The 20,927-nt window shown below is 42.5% G+C and overlaps 1 protein-coding gene across 3 annotated transcripts in view; it reads left to right on the top strand.

The window, feature by feature from the left end:
* The first annotated feature begins 1,720 nt into the window (after nucleotides 1-1,720).
* FBLN5 (fibulin 5) overlaps nucleotides 1,721-20,927 on the top strand; it is a 47,660-nt gene continuing 28,453 nt past the window's right edge. The window contains exons 1-4 of one of the 3 annotated variants that reach the window (XM_084519738.1): nucleotides 1,721-2,252; nucleotides 4,391-4,445; nucleotides 6,909-6,960; nucleotides 8,111-8,353. In XM_084519738.1, the coding sequence (XP_084375864.1) occupies nucleotides 2,236-2,252; nucleotides 4,391-4,445; nucleotides 6,909-6,960; nucleotides 8,111-8,353 (367 nt within the window). In that variant the 5' untranslated portion in view covers nucleotides 1,721-2,235. Of the gene's footprint in view, nucleotides 2,253-4,390; nucleotides 4,446-6,732; nucleotides 6,842-6,908; nucleotides 6,961-8,110; nucleotides 8,354-20,927 lie in introns of those variants that run through there. The other 2 variants (XM_084519739.1, XM_084519740.1) reach the window with 2 other exon arrangements.

Below are 20,927 nucleotides of genomic sequence, written 5' to 3'. Positions count from 1 at the left end.
TAGTTACTGAAAGGTACTGCAAAAATTTCACTTAGCCATAACATTAAATCCTTTTATTTAGGAAAAAATATAAAAATAAAACCCACCACACTCTGAACTAGCCCAAGTTGTGGTTTCATATGCTTTTTATATTCTCAATTTTATCCACTCAATCTATCTGATGGAGTCAGGAAAAAGCAAAACATTCTTAAGGGAGCCGCTTAGGTGATCAAATCTGGATTCATCTCCTCTCTCCAGCGCTGGAGCACCTCTTCCCGTTGGCTGATGAATCAGGAATCTTTCATCTGGGGCACTTCTTTGTGAGCAGATTTGTGCTGAACCCATACAGGGATTCTGGCATGCATACTATGATTTTGCCATGTAAGGTGAGAAAAAATCAGCGAATCAGGAAGTGAAGCATCAATAAATGTAAGAAACAAGTCCTTCATCCAGAAATATGGATCCTCAGAACATCTACTTTGCTGTAGAGCTGGTTCTAACAGTTTCAGTAGATCTTCATACACCTAAAATAGAGAAAGTGATGCTACTTTTAGGCTTGCTAGCTCTCCAGATCACCGAGTGTGTTGAGCAACACTAGATCTAAGATGGAACAATGGTATAACTAACAGTTAACCTTTACCACAAGCAAAACTTGCCCAGTCCTTGCTTTCCAACTTCTGTTGGTTTTCTGATCCACGACAAAACTTTACTCTCAATGTGCTCGGTTGGATTGTTCACAAGTATCTTCTGTGGGTTTTTGGTAAGTTTTGGGAAGTCTATTCAAAATAAATTAATTGGTTCTTGTTTATCTGCAAATATATTGACACTAGGAAAATGTTTAACTTTCCACACAACACAAGTGATGTAAGGAAGTCACTGAGAGACAAGCTGTCAAAAGTGGCACTGAGCTTCTGGCACTGTAATTTTTGAAAAATCATTTGGACAATTGCAACTAGTTGCATACAGAGCTCTTGTGCTTTCCATTGACATAAATATGACTTGTGGGTGCTCAACAGCCTTGAAGAAGCTATATTTTTGTATGTAAAGCTGTTTATCCACACTTAGAAGCCATTTTTATGAATATCTGTTCTAACAACTCTGTTTCTTAGTTTCTCAGTCCATAATGGAGAGACGTGTGATAGATTTTATCATGTCGGACCTTTCATGTTTCTTGAGAATAAAGGGTTTCCTAAGATGGAAGCGTCTACAAAAACTGTAAGTATTCATTTCATGTCTATGTCTGCATTTAATTTTAGTGTTCATCTGTGGATCTAGCACAATCTTTGCAGCATCTGATTGCTCACATCTCATAAGTGTACTGCTTGACCTGCTAAAGATCTGCCTGTGACAAAGTTGCAAAACACCTGAAAAAGTACTTTATTTCCTTCCTCTTCAGTCATAACCGGAGATCTGCAGGAATCATCTTTCCTGAGAAATTGCATTTCACAAGCTCCCTTAAGCACGGGGTCAACTTGAAAAGGGCCAGTGTTTGTAGACAGACCATTTGCTTTTGTTTGAATGTTTAATTTGTTTATTCCTGTTTTCAAGTAATCCCTAAGCAATATAGTTCCTGTAGCTGTGATGGTTATGAATTCAAGTTATTCACCTCCCAGAGGGTCAGAACTTTCATCGCTATGCCATTGGCATGAAGCAGTGAGTGTTGCATATTCATCGTCCGAGACACCGGTTAGAGGGCCTCAAAAAAGCCTGACTTTTTTGTTCTCAGAACAAGGAAAACAATCCCTTCCCTTCTCCGGTCCCTTGATAAGAGTTTCTGTCCAATAACGGTGCTCTCTGCTCTGAGGCACATTTAACTGTGAAGTTTGCAGCGGGAGAGGCTTTCCTTCAAGCTGTTAGTGTTTTATCCTGGCAGGCTCCTCGAGATTGTTGTGAGGAGTCTAGCCAGTTGGTGAGCTTTGTAATCTAAACCAGCTGTCCCAGGCTGAGGCCCCCATTTGCATTGTTTAACATACTTAGAAAATGAAGTGTTCATTTTTAACATTCCTCCTCCAATTGGTTTAATGCTGAATTACAGAAGAGAACTAAGCAAAACCAGGTGCTTTCTCTGTATTCTCTCCAGTGTCTGAGGAGGTACAGACTGCTCCCGATCTTCTCCATTACTTGCTATTTCATTCTTTGGACTATAAATGACTGAGGAACTGAAGTGCTAGCAGAGGGTAATGTTTGGAAACACTTTCTAGTTATTCATCAGCACAGGCTCTGTTTTTTTTCCACCTTTCCCCAACAGTTTTGGACATGCAAGGATTAAAAAGGTAAGTGCTATGCATGAAACTTCTTTACTTACTGAAGGGAAACTTACTTGTGGAAAATATCTGTGGCAAGGATTCAGTATGCCAATCCACTTGCTAAATCCATTTGCAAAGAGACGGGATCTCAATGGTTAGAGGTGGGGAAAGACAATCTGTCTGTTATTAAAACTGTGCTATCTCTGAAGATTTTCTTCTTAATCTGTGCTTATATCCTCCACTTTAAGAACCCCAATATCGGTGGGAGTGCTGAATTGCAACTGCAAACAAGCCCCCTGGCTGCAGTGATTGATTTGAAGCTAATTAGTTACTATTGCAGAAGTTAATTACTAGTTTAAAATACTCTGCCTGCTGGACGAGCTGCTGTGACCAGCTGAATAAAGCATTGATAGGCTGTGCTGTATGTCTGCTGATAATTCTTGAGCAGATTTGAGATCTCAAATAATGGGCAAACTGCGATGGTGGCTGCAGACAGAACACGTATGAGGCAATAAGGTCACCCCCACCCCAGGAGGGAAGAATATATCATCTTGTAACAGCGGAAACTAAAGACCGCCTAGAAAAGTACGAGTTCTGTCTGACTGATTTTATGGCAGATTTTGCTAGTGTGTACTGCTCTGCAACACCGTGAAGTGCACCCGTGTCGCTATGTATGTTAACACACAGCTATAACCTGTTGTATTTCCTTCTAGTGCTGCCCTTGCTATGCACAGAGTGAGTGTGCAGAATTTATACCCAGTGCCAGATTTAAAACATCTTCAAAAAAATTTAAAGGATTAATAGATGAAGTGCAAGCCTAAATAGATAACTCTGTACTTTGAATGCTTTGCATCCGACTCTTACAGAAAAGTCTGTGTAGAATTTGCTTTTCCTTGTCACTTAGAGGCTGCCAACAAGCACGATCTGCCTCCGCAGCACTACGAACAACCATTTTAGGGTTTGTGTTTACTTTTCAGAGCTTGTGCCTGTTTCCACATTTCAAGCAAATGTGTCCAAATGTGTCGGTCTCTGCTGGTGCATGGTTTTGTCTGATGCATTTGTAGGTCTTGTTCAGCGGCTCAGTTTGCACTGGAAATCGGAGACAGCTCTAAGAGAGAAAGTTGGCAGCTTAGTGGAGTAGCAGAACTGAGACTACCTAAAATATCCTGTGCTTCCTGTGCTGGTTTTGTGGGAAATGTATACAATTGCCGTTCAGAACTAGAATCCAAGCTAAACAAGGTGGGGGTTTAATAGTATTGAGAAGAAATTTTCTATAAGGCAGAGGCAAAACACTGAAATCTGTAGTACAGAGAAAAAAAAGGTATTTCTTGCTGTCCTTTCCTGCTTTCCTACTTGGAGGTGGGGGGTTGGTTGACCGGAGAGCTTTCATGCTCCAGGTAAAGAGTCCACTATATAGCCACAGAGCTCTGTTAGCGAGGGACCCTCTTCTCTCAGCTGCAGTGAAGAGACCCAGCAAGTCCCGCTAGATGCTAAGATGACTGGGGAAGTCTCCACTGAAGATAGCAGCTTCTAGTAGCTGATGACCTGGCACAGTGCGTCTACTTGCAGAGCAATGTAGTACTGAAGACTGAGGAAAGGGACAGAATCTGGCCCCAAGAAAATGGATTAATCTCAGATATAGTCTCCTGGGGATGAAGTGCGGTTTAGCAGCTAGCGCAACTGGCGTGGATTCAGGACCTCCTGCATGACAAGCCTGCAGTCCTGCCAATGAGTTGCTCTGTGAGCTTAGGAAGGGCCCATGTGCTGGTTTACCCATCTGTAAAATGTGCACAGTGTGCATGAAGAACTTGGATATTGTCAAAAGAAAGGTGTCAGAGAGAGGCAAAAATGCTTTACTGAATATTATGTGTTTGTTCATTAAGCAGCTACTGCGTGGGGTGGTATTAAAAGAAAATATTAGTGAATACTTATGTACAAATCAATTCTGATCCCAATTTCATAAAACCATAGCAAAATTAATGACTCTGAGATCTGAATCTGGCCCACAATCATATTGCTCTCTCTCCAGAGGCCAAATTCATGTTGACAAAACTCTGGAATGCACTGAAGTGTCACTACAGATTAACTTGTCCGTGTGTATTTAATTCTGTATAACGAGCCTGGATATCAGAAGGTTTTCAGCCTATTTTCTATGCACATTACAGGATACTGACTGCTTTCACACTGGCCGTCTGCCTTTCGAACCCTGGAAAAGCACAGGTGAGAGGTGCACAGAGAGATCTCTGTACTGTTTTATACTGAAGCACTATATGGCATGAGACTTAACTGGCTAACAGGTGAATAGGAAGCTCTGTGGTCTGGGGTTTACATGAAAAGGAAGCTGTGTGGTCTAAGGGTTTAGAGGGGAGGACTTGGAGCCAGCAGGATTCTGGAGTTGAACAAGGACTTAGCTTTTTGACTCATCCTTGCCAGCTCAGCAAAATATCCCTGCAGAAACCTGGACCTCACTAAAAACCTGATTCTGCTTCTGAACTGAACATGTCTGAAAAAGGAAATAAGAAAAGTCATCCCACAAGAGCAGGGACAGTTCAGTTCTGTGATGGGGAACACCAATGTTTGGAAAACTCAGTCACGTAAACAGGCATGTTCTGTGCATAGCAGTCTGGCAGAATCTTAAGACTCTGTTTTTGGACTGCAAGCCTGAATGACTGCATCCTAGCTAGGGCTTCGCTTTAATTTGTGCCCAAAGCCATTTTTGTTCAAGATGCAGGGCTTTTGAGGGTGGATGGAAGTAGAGCAGTCCAGTTCTTGAAATAGCAGAAGCATTAGTTCTTTGTGTTCTTGGGCTCCAAGTGGACTTTAAATTAAGAAAAACAGTTCCCAAAGGCATGTTAAGCTTGGATTCCTAGTTGATAATCCAGATATGCTCAATGTCCAGAGCTGTGTTTCTAAATACCTTTGCCAAAAGACTTTGAAAAGTAGTTGTGTTTTTCTTCTGTTAGGTTGAAAATTTCCTGCATGTGGCGTGCTTACTGATATTTTTGTGAAAATTGGATCTGTATGGGAAATGCTTTTCATGCCCCTCGAGAATTTTTGAGATGTCTTTAAGGGTTTGTTTTTATAATTTAAAAAATATTATTTCCAATGTTTTTTTAATAGAAACATCTTGTACCATAAATTAATTTTGAAGTCCAAGCAAAAAAACAACTTGAAACCAAAATGATAGCAACAAATTCTTTCTGAAGATATTGAAACAGGTCATTTCAATATTGGAAACTTTTCTAGAATAAAGCTTAAGAAAACTGTTGAAATCACTTCTACAATAGTCTCAGTGTTTCTGAATCATGGTTTACTGTGGAAAAAAATAATTTTGTTAAAAACTAACCCAACTTTTCCATCTAACCTAGTTGTAGTGTGTGAACTACAGCACAGGAGAAAATAAGAAAAGGTTGAGTATGTAAGTTCTCTAAAACATGAGGCTGATTATACATTCACTCATCAGAATACCTTCCCCACCGTGATACCAAAGTATCTTGTAATGCCAAAATAAATGAAGGCAGAATTCCTTCCCACATGTTTGACACTATTACTAGTGGTTCTGTGTATTTGGGCATGCAAATGGCAGGTGCAGTTCCAATAGTGCCATGTATTTCGTGTCATGTCCCCTCCCAGCTTTTGCAGTGGCCCACTTCCATTGACTAATCTATCTCACACCTTGTCTCCAACCTACAATTCGCTACTTCTCCAAACATATGCAAAGTACTTTAAGGTTTTCCGTTGTTTTTTTCCACAGAGTCCAAAATGAGTGTCTTTAGCATTTAACAACAACAACAAAAAAGGAGGAATCCTGAATACACTCCCATCACGTACCCTCTGGTTCCTTCAGTGGTTTTTGTTTTCTTGATGTCTCTTGCCCACCTGCCTTCCCATTACCCACTTACTGGAAGGATCGACTTGTGTCGACTGCGTGGCCCACTGCCACATGCCCAAAGGCTCTGTCAAAAACTAGGGAGAACAGGGAATCATTTTAATGGGTTTTGACAAAAGTCACTAGTTAGAAATGCTGAGGAACATGGATTAGGTGTTGAAGACTCCAGGTTCCAGCCCTGACCAGCAGTGTAGGATAGGAAGGAACGAGGTTTCCAGTGACTTTGTATGCATAGAACACGTGTTGTGTACAGATTTATCCCCTAAAAATCTAAATGTTTTGTGTGAACTAAAAGCCTTACTTTTTTAAGTTTGTGTTTTAACTCTGGCTTCAGGTCAGCTGGCTAGCTTCTCGAGAGTTATGTACTGAACCATCTACATGTGGAGTTTCAAAGCATGTTAGAGAAGTCAGCTAGTACCTCTGAACTGATGCCCCCTTGTTCTGGCAAAAACAAGATCCCAAAATAGAAGAACACAGCTTCTGTGTTAACTCCTGGTAGGGAGTGTGTGGCACATCAGGTGTTGGCTATCCCAGCATATCCCAGCAGAGAGTAACAGCCTGAAACTATCACCACCTGTGGAAGTGGCCTTCTGGGTTAAGGGGCTGTCAGGCGCTGGAGGTCTCTGGTTCATTCCTCGTTGCCTGTCCTTTAGGGAAGGGACTTTATTTTGGTGTCCTGAACATTCTGGTGTAGTGCTGAACAGTTCTACTAAGCGTGATAACCCAGGTGAGCATCTGACTCTGCAGCTGTCTGATTTCACAGTTACTGAGTGTCCTTTGTTTTCTCCTTTTAGCAACAATGCACTAATGGGTTTGACCTGGACCGTGCCTCTGGGCAATGCTTAGGTAGGATTTTAATTACATCAATGAACTTAATTCGGGGTTCAGAAACACTGCCTTTGTTAACTTTGTGCTGTTCTTGGTATGTTTTAGGTGAAAAGTCCTTGCTGTGTGATAAATGTGTGTGTGAATAAATACATGTGTGTATATATATAAATGTGTGTGTGCATTTACATAGCCCAAGGATATATCGATCTGTGACATGGGGATACTAACTGGCTGTCAGTGCTTCCCAAATACTTGTAATGCAGTGAAACGAGTTTGGGAGCTCAGTCGCATTGCTAAATAACAAGGGTTGTTCATCCTCCTTCTCTGTCTCCTCCAAACTCAGTGTTCTGTACCTGCAGGCCCCAGATAAAGTTTATTACTGCTCTGTGTTGAAACTCTAGGACAATCAGTGAAGCAGGTGTAGGGAAACATTCACTTTACCCTATAGCACCTTTTCATAAATGAATGCGAAGGGAGGCTCTCAGTCTCCAGGGCAGCATCTTCTGTGTGAATTAAAGTCCCTCAAACAATGAGGGGGAAAATGAGCAGCAGGCTGCTTGCTCTGTCATGGCAGTCAAATGCTTCTGTGCTCTGAGAACCAAACAAACATTCAGTTTGGGTAAACCACTCGTATCTTTCTAAATTTGATTCAACAACAATCTCAATTGGAACAAGAAAGAGGCCTGAACCACGTCCCCAGATCTGAACATCCCTAACTTTTTCTGTGGGAGGGAGCTTGGGAGTTCCAAATCAGAATCCAAGTTTCACAGCTGGGCAAACCAAGCCACCAGTGTTTGAAATCCTGATCTGCATGTTGTGGTTTGGACAGACCCACTAGCAGGAATAGGCGGTAGCATGCTGTAGCCATGTGTAAATCAGTGTTTAAACCGAACATTTATAGAATAACAAAGCAGGCTTTCCCCTCTCCCTTTAATGCTGAATTAAAACAAGTAGAACACAGGATGTATGGAATATATGGGAAGTTTCCTGATCTAGTGCAATCTAACTTTAAAGCAAGGATCTGCAAAGAAAGATTAGCCCTTCTGTTCAAAGAGAGTATCAAATTTTTAGCAAAGTCTTGATTTAAAAAAAAAAAAAAATTAACTGTTTTTCAGATAGCTCACGCTAAGAAGCAATCACTCACTTAACTTCTGCAATTTCCTTCCAGATATTGATGAATGTCGGACTATTCCTGAGGCCTGTAGAGGAGATATGGTGTGTGTCAACCAGAATGGTGGCTATTTATGTGTACCCCGAACAAACCCAGTGTATCGATCACCATATCTGAATCCTTACTCAAATATTTATCCACCGCCCCCAGCACCAGGCCCAGTTCCTAACTACCCTACTGTTACAAGACCTCTGATATGTCGATTTGGGTACCAGTTGGATGAAAACAACCAGTGTGCTGGTAAGTAGTAGAAATCTTTATTCTGTATTTTTATTTACATTAAAGCTTGTCTGACATTAAAGAAACAATTGTCCTACAATTGTCCTTTGGTTATTCTTGTGTCACTGAAGCCCAAGATGCTGAAACTTATTTTAAAGGGTGTGAGCTGTACATTCCGTATAGTCATAACTCAGTGCAAGCTAAGACATGTTCTAGTCTGATTATTTAAAGAGGAAATCTGCTTCTATGAGAGAAGTAATCTTTTTATGACATAAAAAAACATCTGATGGTAGGTGACTTGTTAATTAATCAAAAGGATGCCTTTCATGCTTATGATTTTGTCCTTGAGAGATGGCATGGCCTGCATTTGAAGTATTAGGCTGGGACTGAGGAAATACTGATTTGGTTCTTGGTTGTATGTGACCCTGTCCAGATTTCTGGATGTAGGTCTTTCAGCTGTAGATGGTATAAATAAGAGTTGTTTCTTCCAATGCTTTGTGTTCTTCACTTAGACTATGATGCCTTTGGAGTACATCTTATCTAGAGGGTATTACACAACTCTTGGTACTACTACCGGTGCCTTAATGACTATATACTTCTCCAGCTGAGACTGAAAATCTCTTGTTCTAGGTACTGCACAAACACACAGAGAAAGAATTGCTGCCCCAGCAGACCTTTGATATTTTCTTAGGACCTTGGTGTTCCCCAGTCTCCAATAATAATAATAATAAAATAAGTAACTCTGTGTTCTTGTGTTGGTAGTTCTTCTATTGCAACTTCTGGCTAGACTTTGATTTCACTTACTCCATTTTATACCAGGTTTACCATACATCTAATCTGGTTCTGTGTTATGCAAATTTATGGGAGATTTGGAATAAATCCCTTTTGGTTTGCTTGCTGTTGATGATGTCATGTTACAAAGGAATGGAGAGAAAATTTCTGAACTAATCCAAAGGAAATTCCACTGGCCAGGATATTCATTTTGATGCCAGACTTGGCTACAAGAGATCAGAATCAAGCCAATCACTGGTGACTGTCAGAGTAAATGCTGCAGATGTAGCTCACAGGTCTACCGCAAAGTTGGTCTCTAACCACTGCTTCTGGGTCTCAGTTTTCTATTTGTTATTGTGTGTAGCTAACTCGTATAAAAGTTTTGGTGATTTTTTTGTTGTTGTTGTTTTAAATAGAATTGGTCTCTGACAAGTATAAAAGCCCAAATCAATGGAGATGTGTGCTTTCAGTAGAGAATTTTGTCTGTCTGCAAACTAAGGAATTGCATTTAATGCAGAACGTTTCTATTTGAATTCTGCTGCAGAACAACACGAGCGGAAACTGACTTGTCTTCTGAGAAGATTTTGCCTTCTTGTCTGGAATTTCTGGCAAGACTTGGTTTCTAATGATGTACTTCATTTGCTTCCCTATGTGAGGAGATCATGATGTGTCTCAGGAGACATGGAAGTACAAATTTAAATTCAAATTATTTGGGGCACATTTTTCTATAGTTGAATTATTGATCTCACTATTATCCAAGGTAGCAGAAACACATTTTCTAACTAGCACTAGTAGTAATATATACTGTAAAATGAAATAAATAAACACCTTTTTAATTTTATTTTTTATTTTTACAAAGAGTTTTGAAATCCTGGGATAACTGTTGAGTTTGCTGTAAAAATAACCATGTATGCCATTCAATCCTTTAAAAATTTCAGCCAGTCCTTCTGGTGTTAGTGAACAGATCATCTTAAGTTAAGTATTGATTTGTAGGCTTTCAGGAGTGTTTTTATTTTGCTAACTTTGATGTAGGTGAATCAGGAAATGGGACAGTTAATAGAAAAGAAGTGCTGAAATCAAAGGGGAAATGAAATCCCTATATTTACTGTCTGGCCTGCTGCACACAAACCATACAAATCAAAACAGGTGGATTTTGGAAACTTTGACAGTGGAACTTCCAGCCTGTAAAGGCTGTGTCTGTTTCCATCCATGCTGGCAGAAATGTGAGGACTAATTCTTAAATCAGGGCTGTTCACTTCTGTCACTTTAACTTTCAGACATGGGAATTTAATTGTGAGGGAAAGTTTGGTGAATAGAGACATTAACAAGAATAGATGGGAAAAGACAGACTGCTATTTGAGTATCACAGTTAGCTGGAAACAGTTTTTGAAAGTCTACATCAGGTTTGAATTTGGGCGAATGGTAGGTCATGTTTGTGTTAGAGGAAGAAAAATGAAACTTAAAGAAAACAAGACCTGTCAGATTGAAAGGGTCTCTGCTGAGCTTAGGTTTCATTTTTGATTTAGTGAAATCCCGGGAGACGTTCACTGTCTTGATGCACTATTTATTTTTGTGTCTCTGTGCCGTAGGATGGAAAGTGTAGGCACCAAGAGAATGGTGTGAAGCACTGCATGTCTCACTGCAGTGGCAGGAGAAAGGTCTTGTCCCGTTTCCAGGACTTCTGGTGCAGTTAACGGGGCTGATGTTCAGCCTCGTGCATGAAGGTTGTGGATGTGAGGCACCAGGGGAACTTGAGAGGGTCCCCAGGCAGCACCGAAATTTCACCCAAGTCATTCAAGAAAGGCTGAATCGCATGAGTTACAGCTCCATCTTACGCTAAGCAAATTATAAGCATTGCTCACGTTAGTGGTATTTTGGTCCCTGTATGCTTCCCTGCTTGTCAGCATTCAGCATGCTCTTAGGCTATGAAGCACTTAAAGGGTTAATTTTGTGGTGGAATGGTTGAAAAGAGTAAACTGGAAGTTCTTCTGCCCAGTAGCTGAACCTCTATATAACTTACAGGTTTGTTATGCTGGGGTTCTGGCATCTCCTTCCGGCACCTTCTTTCCAAATAAAAAATTAGACACAGGTATTTCCATTAAGGATGATGAGACTTTTTTCTATTGACTTCAGGGGAAGCAGAGCTAGTCTCATGCCAATGTTTCTGAGAAATATCCTTTTTTTTTTTTTTCTTTTTTTTTTTTTCTTTTTTTGTCTGGTCAGATATGGGGTTACAGATCTGGGCCACATTTTCTATGGCTAGGCCAACAGAAATCTTTACTTTCTCGTTGAATTCCAGTCAAAACAGTTTATTAAACACAGGAACCTGCCCTGGGAGATTTGCAGCCTCAGCTTTGAAACACTGAGCTTGTTCAAGAGACTTCCAAAGTGAAATAGGATAAAAATTTGATCTGGAAGCAGTGTAAGACTTAACAAGCTCTTTTTTTTTTTTTTTTTTTTTTTTTTTAACCTCCTCATTGCTAGAGCTGACAGAAAAGGGGAAGGCTATGAGAGGGTCACTCTACCTGCCTGCCAAGCCTCCACGTCCTAGGCTCTCAGAAGAATGTGCACCCCAGGTGTTACAAATAACATTCTCCTCTTGGGGGCTGATATATTGCAACATAGGAAAAAAGAAATCCAAGCATTTTTTTTTTTTCCTTTCCAGCTTTTTTGGCTTCTACCTTTTTGACCTGGATGGTCACAGAGAAGAGTTAGGTGTCCACGTTCCTTCCCCATCATGTTCACTGCTCAGCCTTACCAAGGATCATTTCTGGACATCTTTTCAAGATCTCCAGGTCTTGTCCCTTGTGAGACAAAACCTTTCCTGGCACAAGTACCTGATGCAATGAGGTGTCCCAATGACACCTGTTAGTGACCACTTCGCCCACTCCAGTGTCCTCCAGATGATGCAGAAGCAGCTGTAGCCACTTCTGGCAGCAGGCAGAGAAATACTTCAACGATAATTTTGTTTTTAAATCTTCTGTGGGCCTGATTCCTGATGGATGGATGGGTATTTTTACTGCTGGAGTTGCTGAATGCCTTATGGCTTGTATGTATAAATGTGCTGTGCTTTCAAATGCATGTGTAAATTCATTCCAAAGCAGGTTGGGAATGATTTACAGCCACAATTAATGCTGGAATAAAAGACCACATTCAGGAAAAAGCAATGAACAACTAGCCTAAGAGCACTGCTCAAACTGTTTGTCTTCTAATGCTACTTCTCTATAAATACTGAATGTTTAGTCATACTAATGACTTTTTGTTTGTGGCACTTGCTCTCGTAACCGTTGGCAAGATTAAAGTGGAGCAAGGGCCCCTGGTCTTGCATTATACATTTGTAAGCTGAGAGTTCTTTCCAATTTCCCTTCGCTCCACCTTGCTGTTTCCTGATTTACAATGATTTTTAAAACATGCCTCGAGCACAGATCCTTCTGGGCATTGTGGAGAAAACTGTAATGGGTGGACTCTTATTTTTGCTTTTTATCCTGTTAATGTAGATGCACAATGTGAGGAGATGATGCGGGTGGGGAGGCATCTTAAGAGGACTGAATGGAGGATTTTGAGCAAGCAATCAGACTGCAAAGATGGAGAAGTACATGTTAGGAAGGGTGTAAGTGTCAAGCAAGATGAGTATGACCTAGAGATGGAAAGAAGGGAAGAGTCCAGTGGAGGAGATAATTTTTTATTTTTTTTTATTTTTTTTTTTTTTTTTACAAATCTTTATTTTTGAAACAAAGGCTAAAAAGAAGAAGCATAAAAACAGCAGGAAATGGAAAGATACCCTTTCCTAGTGAAGTCAGAATTGTTCTGCAAGGCGTCCTCTGTGCAGCAGTCATTGCTTTACCTTTCCTCACTTCCCAGCAACGGCCAGGACTCCCGACATTCCACACCTACAGATCCCCAGCCTGTTGACCATGGAGTGAAACTCCGTCCTTCAAAGCATTACCTTTGCACAGATGGGTTTTAGATCATTATCATTTATATTGCTAGCATACCTAAAACCCACATCCAAGCCTGCAGTCGTACTGACCTGACCTCCACTCAACCTCACGAAGAACAGCCTAGATGAGTTTTCAAGCAAAAGGAACCAGATGTGTCTTCATTTCCCTCTCCTCTCCCCAGATGTACACAAGAAAGTGAAATGAGGTGCCCAGGTCTTGTGGCAGAACTGTGGTTGTGCCAGGGATAGAGCCCAGAGCTGTGCCTTAGCCACTGAGCCAGAATATCTTATAATAGCAACCCTTCTGCAGTGAGCTCTGTCCTATTAGAAACAGGAGGAAGAAAAGGAGTGAAATGCAGGAGAGACTGTGCCCTGGGAGGGGCAGTATAAAGGAGAAGATAAATGGAATCTGCTCCTGCCATTATCTTTTTTAACCCCAGTTGGCTCAGCTCTGTGTCCCAGGAGACAACATCTCCTGATTAAATTAAGGGTCATGATATGTTTCCTTTACTCCTAAGATGGTTTTCTTGACAGCTTTTGTACAGGGAAATATAAATTTGGACTTTGTGCTGCCATTGTAACAGGACAGTTGCCTCTCAAGAAAGAGTTGTGGTTGGTAGCTAGGGCTTGGGCTGGAGGATTTTGGACTTGGTTCCTGACTCTGCCATAGACAAACAGGCTGTGTATTTTGGGACTCTAGCTCATGATGTTTAAACTGAAAAAAATCTTTTCTGGGGTTGTACAAGAATCATTTCAGGAACGGATGATAGCTTCTGAGGCAGATTCCTGACTGCTATCATTTAAAAAATAGTAATCAAGAGGAAAAAAAGACCCAGCTTAATAATCTGGCAACAGTGAAGCTTGAAATAAGGAATGGGGAACTTACTTCGCTAGTGCATTAAACTGGTTCAATATCACAAGGCAGTTTTGTCTATGTTTCTGACCAGATGAGAGGAGAAGTGCCAGAACTTCATCAGTATTTCCCCTTTACTTCAAAAATACCTATGCTACAAAAGCTTTCAGTGGTTATTTGATCCTGTTGCTTTTCAGTCACCATCTAGTTATTCTGTGATTGTTTCTTTTTTTCTCCTTCTCTCCGTCTCCTTCTCTGGAGATATTTAAGGCCCGTCTGGATGCCTACCCGGGCAGCCTGCTCTGAGGAACCTGCTTTGGCAGGGGGGGTTGGACCCAATGATCTTTTGAGGTCCCTTCCAACCCCTTCAATTCTGTGATTCTGTTTCAAGTTCTAGCAAAATTCTTGATGATCGTCCTTTGATTATCTCAGGTAATGACAAGAAAAGACAAGCCAGGTAAAATAAAGATGTGGAGAATACAAACTGTGTCCTCTAAGACAGGATCATATGCCAGGGACTGACGGTTATGATATGTGCTCTGTATGAACATCTGATATTAACGTTGTAGAGCATAGATGTACTTAACATAGCCCTGTCCCACTGGATAAACCCACATCATTCGGTTCCAGACAAGCACAGTTATAATTATTTTGGGTCCAGAGACTCGGTGCTTACGATCTGATGGTTTGATCTATTCACAAGCCCACCAGTCTGCTGAAAGGTAATTGTGAGCTGACCATAAAATATTCATGGATGAAAAGGTACATCTGAAACCACTCAGAGCTCCTTCCTCCCTCAGGAAACCATTGCACCAGCACAGAGGAGGGACTGGGGCTGAGGAAAGGTAAGGCTCAGCCTGTCCCTACAGCAGTGTCCATCAGCAGGGTCATTCCTGCATTCCTTCACCTCACCACCAAGCGTATCCTACCCCAGCAGAATTGACAAAGGAAAATGAGGGTGCAAACACTGCTTTTCACTGAAGGAAATGTGTTTGTGGTGGAGGGATTGACTTGATAGAGGAGGCTGCTGTACGTGTCTGTAGCCAGGTAAACTGAGCCTTCTGTGGCTTGGATTATTCCTTCTGTCATTCCTTGCTAAGTGCACTGTAGGAGGAGCACGGTCTGGTGGTTAAAGCACAGGAGTGCTTCATTTATTTGTGAAGCTTCTACTACTCACACAGAAATGGATAAAGCTTGAACCAAGAAATATAACATGCAAGCCAAGAAAGCTGGCATATTATTAAGAAAACTGGCATCTCTACGTGGAGTGAAAAAAGCAGGCTCCTGGGTATGGCAGAATGTAACAGTAAACGCAAGTCTTATTGATCTGCATGTCAGTGCCTTTCAGGCATCGCTAGCTGGCCATATTAGTGTGCAATGATGTGAGAAGGGAAAATAAAAATAAGCGTGGCTATGGTATAGTCCCAACTGAACTGCAGTCAGACTGGTTAAATAGCTGCAAAGTCAACTGGAGGCCAAAGCTCCTCTCAGCCCTGTGGTAACGGCCCCCATTGATTTTGAAGATCTTAGGATCTTGGAGCAGAAGTTAGAAGAATTAGAAGAGTTCATTAGGTTTAGTTTAATCTGTCTGAGCCTAAGGCACTGACCCCCCTCAGAACAAGCTGAATCGTCTTATGGACAGGGAGTCTGCTGCCATGTTTTCCTCCTGCCAGATTCCTGATACCATGATGAAGGTTTCTTAGATGCTGTGGGAGAAGAGCAGAGAGCTGGTCACCTTAAAAACTGTGGCAGCCAGGGGAGTGTTTGAATTTGCTTCCAACTTCAGCTTGAACTCAGCTGTTTCTGTCTGTGGATGTGTCTTTACCTGCTTATTATTAGGGGGTGATTGAAAGCTTACTGGTTTTTCTGTAGTGAGGCTGGGAGGGAAGCATAGTGGTATATGGAGGGGGACAGCAGAATGGGTCACACTGCAAAATGTACCTGGGTCATATGCAGAGAGGGGACATGGGCACAGAATGGACAGCATTCATGGCGTGTTGCATGTCCAGGTTCAGGAAGGCTGACGTTCCTGTAGACTGTCCTCTCTCTGTCATGATGTGCTTCAGCTTTCTCTTTGCCTTGGGGTTGGGTGATATCTTTGGTATCCAAAGTGGCAAGAACCCAGGAATCCCATCTCCTTAGCTTTGAAGGCTGCAGGGGAAAAGAGCATCCAAGAGAAAGAGGTTTAGCCTATTCACTGCATTGTGGTTGGTTTGATGGCCTCAGTAAAGCTTGGTGTCTCTGAACTGGGGGTTATTGGTCATTGGGCTATGAGCCAGACAATACAGAGCCTTCAGCTGTCAGCAAGAGCCAGTTGGCAGGAGGCTCTATGTGACTCAGTTAAGAGGAGCACTGCTCGTGCCCAGCCTGCCATATCCCCAGGCATGTGCTGGCCAGGGCAGGGCTCTAACCCCTGCTGTTAATCTCTGAATGATTCCTTAGACTAACCACTAAAAGCGGTTTGATACGTGGGGCTTTGTGGCTGCTTTGCCTTTATTATGTCTTACTTCTAGGGATTTCAGCAGTGCCAGATCAGTTAAAGCCACCATGTACCGATTAGCTCTGTCTGCTCTGGAGCAGACTGAGTGAGAGCTTTCCTTTGTGGATAGCTGTCACGCGAGGCAGACCTGCCAACCAGGCGGTTAAGGGGCTTAAGGAAAATCAAGTCACTTGATGGTGCTGGAAGACTGACAGACTTCACAAGTACCCTTCCTCAAGCCACTGGCCTTGTGGCTTGCTCCCCTCTTGTTTTCCTGCAGAGTCTGTTTTGGCTGTGGGCGACAGTCCATGCCTAGCGGTCTGCTGGGAGCCTCGGGGACGCTGCTTCTGGGAATGCCTCCTTCTCTCCCTCCCTTTGGCATGGCGTGCAGAGCTCACTGTGTCCTTCCACAACAGAGTGTCTTTCTTTAACTGTAAGGCTTATTTATTTTTGGTCCTGTTAATGGCACCAGCACTCTGCTCAGGCACATGTTAATCGTCGCATGCATTAACAGCACCCGCAGTGCCTAGAGATGGCAGCATTCTCAATGGCTTACAAATCACCATTTTTCTTGGCCTCTCCCTTATATTTCTTGGGTCAGCTTTGTTTCTTTTCTCTTGGTTCCAGCCTGAAATTGGCTGTGGTTTTATATCACAATCAAGACGTAAAGCCAAAATATATAGCAAATATGTATTGGCTCCTTTACCTGTAGAAATCAGCCAGACGGGTGGTATGCTTTGCCAGACTCTATAGATGGAGGTAATGTGCTGGCATTGCTCTTTTGTCTTGTCCCCAGGACGCTGGATGCATGGCAGAGCTGCCACGCAGAAATGTGAGAGCTGCCTGATGTTGTGTGTGGTTTAACGTGTTCTGATCCCTCCATCTGCCAGTTGACTGGCTTCCCATTTTAGTACTTCAGTGATATGACAGAATTTCTCAAAGGAAAAAGCTACCGGGAGGTGAATGGGAGTTGCACTTCGCCGGCCCGGCTCAGGGGAGCAGTCTCAGTGTTCTGCCTCGCACCTGAGGTGCGCTGGCCATGAGGACGATGAGAAGGGCCAAGTTCCTCTTCAGTTTTGACACCAGCAACCCCCCTCTGTTTTTAGTTCATCTCAGCCATAATTTATGGTTGCAGGTGCCCTGTGGTAGAAGGCTGTGCTGCAGTGTAAGGAGAAAGATGGTCTGGTTGATGGGTGGTGGTACAGGTCACAGGACAGCTGAAATGAAGAGCTGGGCTCTCAAGGCTTGGGCAGGCCCCTTGCTCTCACTGACCTCCACTCTTGATGGAAGTTTGACATGCAAATGCCCTTTATTCTAGCCTACAGTCTTTTGCCACAGGCTGCTGGCACAACCTCTGACCTTGTTGCTCACTATTTTTTTCAGCATTGACCATTTACCTGAGGTGAGTCTAGATTTTCAGGCAGGATCATTCAGCACTTTCTGAAACGTAGGGTGTGTAAGGGGTCTTCATTTTGGACCTGGTGGTGCATGTATACAAAAGCACAATTCCTTCTGGAAAATTTCCTTATCTGTGCTATTGCCCATCTCTATATCGATAGCATGCCACTACAGTGAGAATAAATCCACTCATGTTCATGAAGCATTCAGACGCTGAAAGTGCAAGAATAGAGAGCCTAGGAGGAGGGGGAGAGGAGGTTGTCAGGTCCAAATGAATATAAGTGAATCCATGCTCTGATGTCTGAGCTGACACTGGTTTTTGTTCTCTTTTATTTTTTTCCCCTCAAAAAATAATCATAATAATAATTTTTCCTAATATTTTGAGCTTTCATTTTTCTAATGTTTTGTTTTGCTCTGTGAAGTTCTTGTTTTCAAGCCAGCCTGAGCAAGTGAATCATTAGTTGGTGAGCCAGTAAATGGCTTGTTGTATCAAAGGCTGTTTTTGTGGTACAACCCCAGCACACCTGTAGGTAACAAAGAATGGGGAGACTGAACACCCAGTAATACGCACAAGTCAACAAAAGCTACGGTTGTGGTCAGGAAATTAAGGGACTGGAAACCCAGCAGTAGGTGAAGAAATAATCTGATGCTGGGCTGTCTGGTGGGAGGCAGTAATATTGAGAGCAGTGTAGCACTGGGCGGTTTCCCAGTGTTATAAGGTTTCTCATCTCAAAACGCTGAGGGAATACTCCTTTGATATGGTTCTAAGAATGGATCCAAACTACTGACATAAGGCATAAATACTATCAGATAAATGTAGATAAGTTTATGGAAATACCAGTACAGAGCAGCAGCAAGCTGGGGAGCATTACTGAGGCTGACTTTGTTTGAAGCAGTCAAGTATGCTGTAAAGCTGAGGGTAGGATGGCAGCAGTAGGAACTGCAAGTGTCAGAAGCAAAAGTTGTTTGTTGTGGGCAGTACAAAAGAATGCTTATTCTTGAACATGGCATAATTTGCTGAAATGAGGGGAAATTGTTTTAGATTGAGAATAGTAAAATCCCTGCGGATACAGGGATGGGTCAGGTTATACAGGAACATACTAGGTGTGCTACAGGGGTGGAATGGTACTAAATGTATTAGCAGAAATGTTTAAATACTGCCTGAAAAAAATTGTTAATGCTCTCTTGCACCCGTCAGGGTGTGACACATGTTAACGGGTATCTTTAAGTTGCTGTGTTTTTTTAGTCCTTTGATGCATTTCCAGCTTCCAGTGTGCATGGAGGTACAGAAGAAAGTTGCCTGCTTTATCAAACCCTGTGAGGTTTGTTAGCATGGGTAAGGGCCTCCACCCATTACATAAGTTACTGTCACCATGGTGGAGGAATGCAAAGCTGAGATAGCTCAGAGGAGTAGCCTGAGGTCCCCTTTCAGGAGGAGGAATCTTGGAGCAGCGTGAAGTGGGACTGCCAGATTGCCACTCCTTACTCCTGGAGCAGGAACGGGGCCAGGGAGGGGAGGTGTGGTCCCAGGGCTGTGAAGCACTGCTGGTTTCCTGCTATTGCAGCCCCTTTGGGGAATCCCAAACCAGGCATAGTCCTTGGATCTCTCATTCGTTTCAGAGGCAGAATTCAGCAATATATAAGGCACTGGTTGCCAGCGAATCACAAAGCATTGCATCTGAGCCTTAATCCAGAAGCAGACTGGAATTATTTTAATCAAAAGCAGGGCTGACTCTGAGATGGAGCAGCCCATATTGACAGCTTTCGGTGTGGGTTTCATGCAGCCTTCCCAAAAGACAGCAGTGTGCCAGCTTTAGGAAGGAGGTGTTCTTCCCTGTTAAAGCAGTCCTGTTTGAAGGTGTGGTTTTGCAAATCTGTTTTACGTTATTCAGCTAGTAAGCAGCATTTTAGGGCAAAATTCTCAGTGAAATAAGTGTGGGTTTGTTTTTCTTGTTTATTTTGTTTTGCTTGCAATGTTACAGTTTGGCTCTTGAGCGTTTTCAAGAGGCTTAACTAGTTGTAGATGAAAAGTGGCATAAGAGAACAATAATAGGCTTGTACAGGGTTACACTTCGTGCTTGTATGCACTGCTGAGGTCACCCCAGAGCCTTCTCCAGGCTGGACAGTCTCAGCTTTCTCAGCCTTTCCTTATAGGAGAGATGCTCCAGTACCTTCACCACCTTTGTGGTCCTTCACTGGACTCTCTGCAGTATGTCCAGGTTCTGGGGAGCCCAGAACTGGTCCCAGCACTCCAGCTGTGGCCTCACCAGTGCTGAGCAGAGCGGAAGGCTCCCCTCCCTCAGCTCCCTGGCAGTTCTTTGCCTGATGCAGCCCTGAGTACTGTTAGCCTTTGCAGCAAGGGCACTTTGACTCCCATTTGATCTGGTGCCTGCCAGAACCCTGAGGGCCTTTTCTGCCAACCTGAAATTTTAACTGGAAAAAGTGAAAATTTTATCAACATATTCCCTGGGCAGTTTTCAAAACCTGCATGTAGATTTGAGTCCAAAGAGCTGTGGCACTGAGGTGTCATATGCCACCAGTAAATGTAATTAGCATCTGATAATGTGCTTTGCATCCATCAATGCCCCAGCTGGTCACGTGCATTCTGAAGCTGATGAGGGAATTGTCATCACAAGATACAAAATACCACCACACACTGCTCTGCTAAAGTCTCAATCTCTCTGCTAGAAGTTTGAGACATTAAACCACTGTAGAAATGCACGATCCATCAGTAGTTCATTCCCTCTGGCCTGAGAGGACCCTGGAATGCTGAATTAACCTTGTCTGCGGTATTCAGTTGGAGATAAGAAAACCACAAATGGAGAAACTCAAGTAATGCTGAGGATTTGCTAACTGTGGTCTGGGCTGGAGATTGTGCCTTTTAAAGCGTGTCTGCTCTCTTGTATGACTAAGTATGACCAGAGTTCTTGTGCTAGTAAGGGGCTACTAACGGCAAGTAATTATAAGGGAAAAATATATAGGATTTAGCTTTTCACTAGAGCAGATCCTCATGATGGAAAACTCACTGGGATGTGCCTTCTGAAGAGTAGGAGGAGGAGTTTGCTTCAGGAATAGCCACAGACATGTTCCATCTGGTTGGGAACATCACCTTTTTTGTTTATTTTCTGTTTTTTTGTTTGTTTTTAAATATATG

The sequence above is a fragment of the Aythya ferina genome (assembly GCF_964211825.1).
Source record: "Aythya ferina genome assembly, chromosome: 5".
NCBI lineage: Eukaryota > Metazoa > Chordata > Aves > Anseriformes > Anatidae > Aythya > Aythya ferina.
Note: the sequence above shows the minus strand (reverse complement) of the source record. Positions and strands in the feature narration are given on the sequence as shown.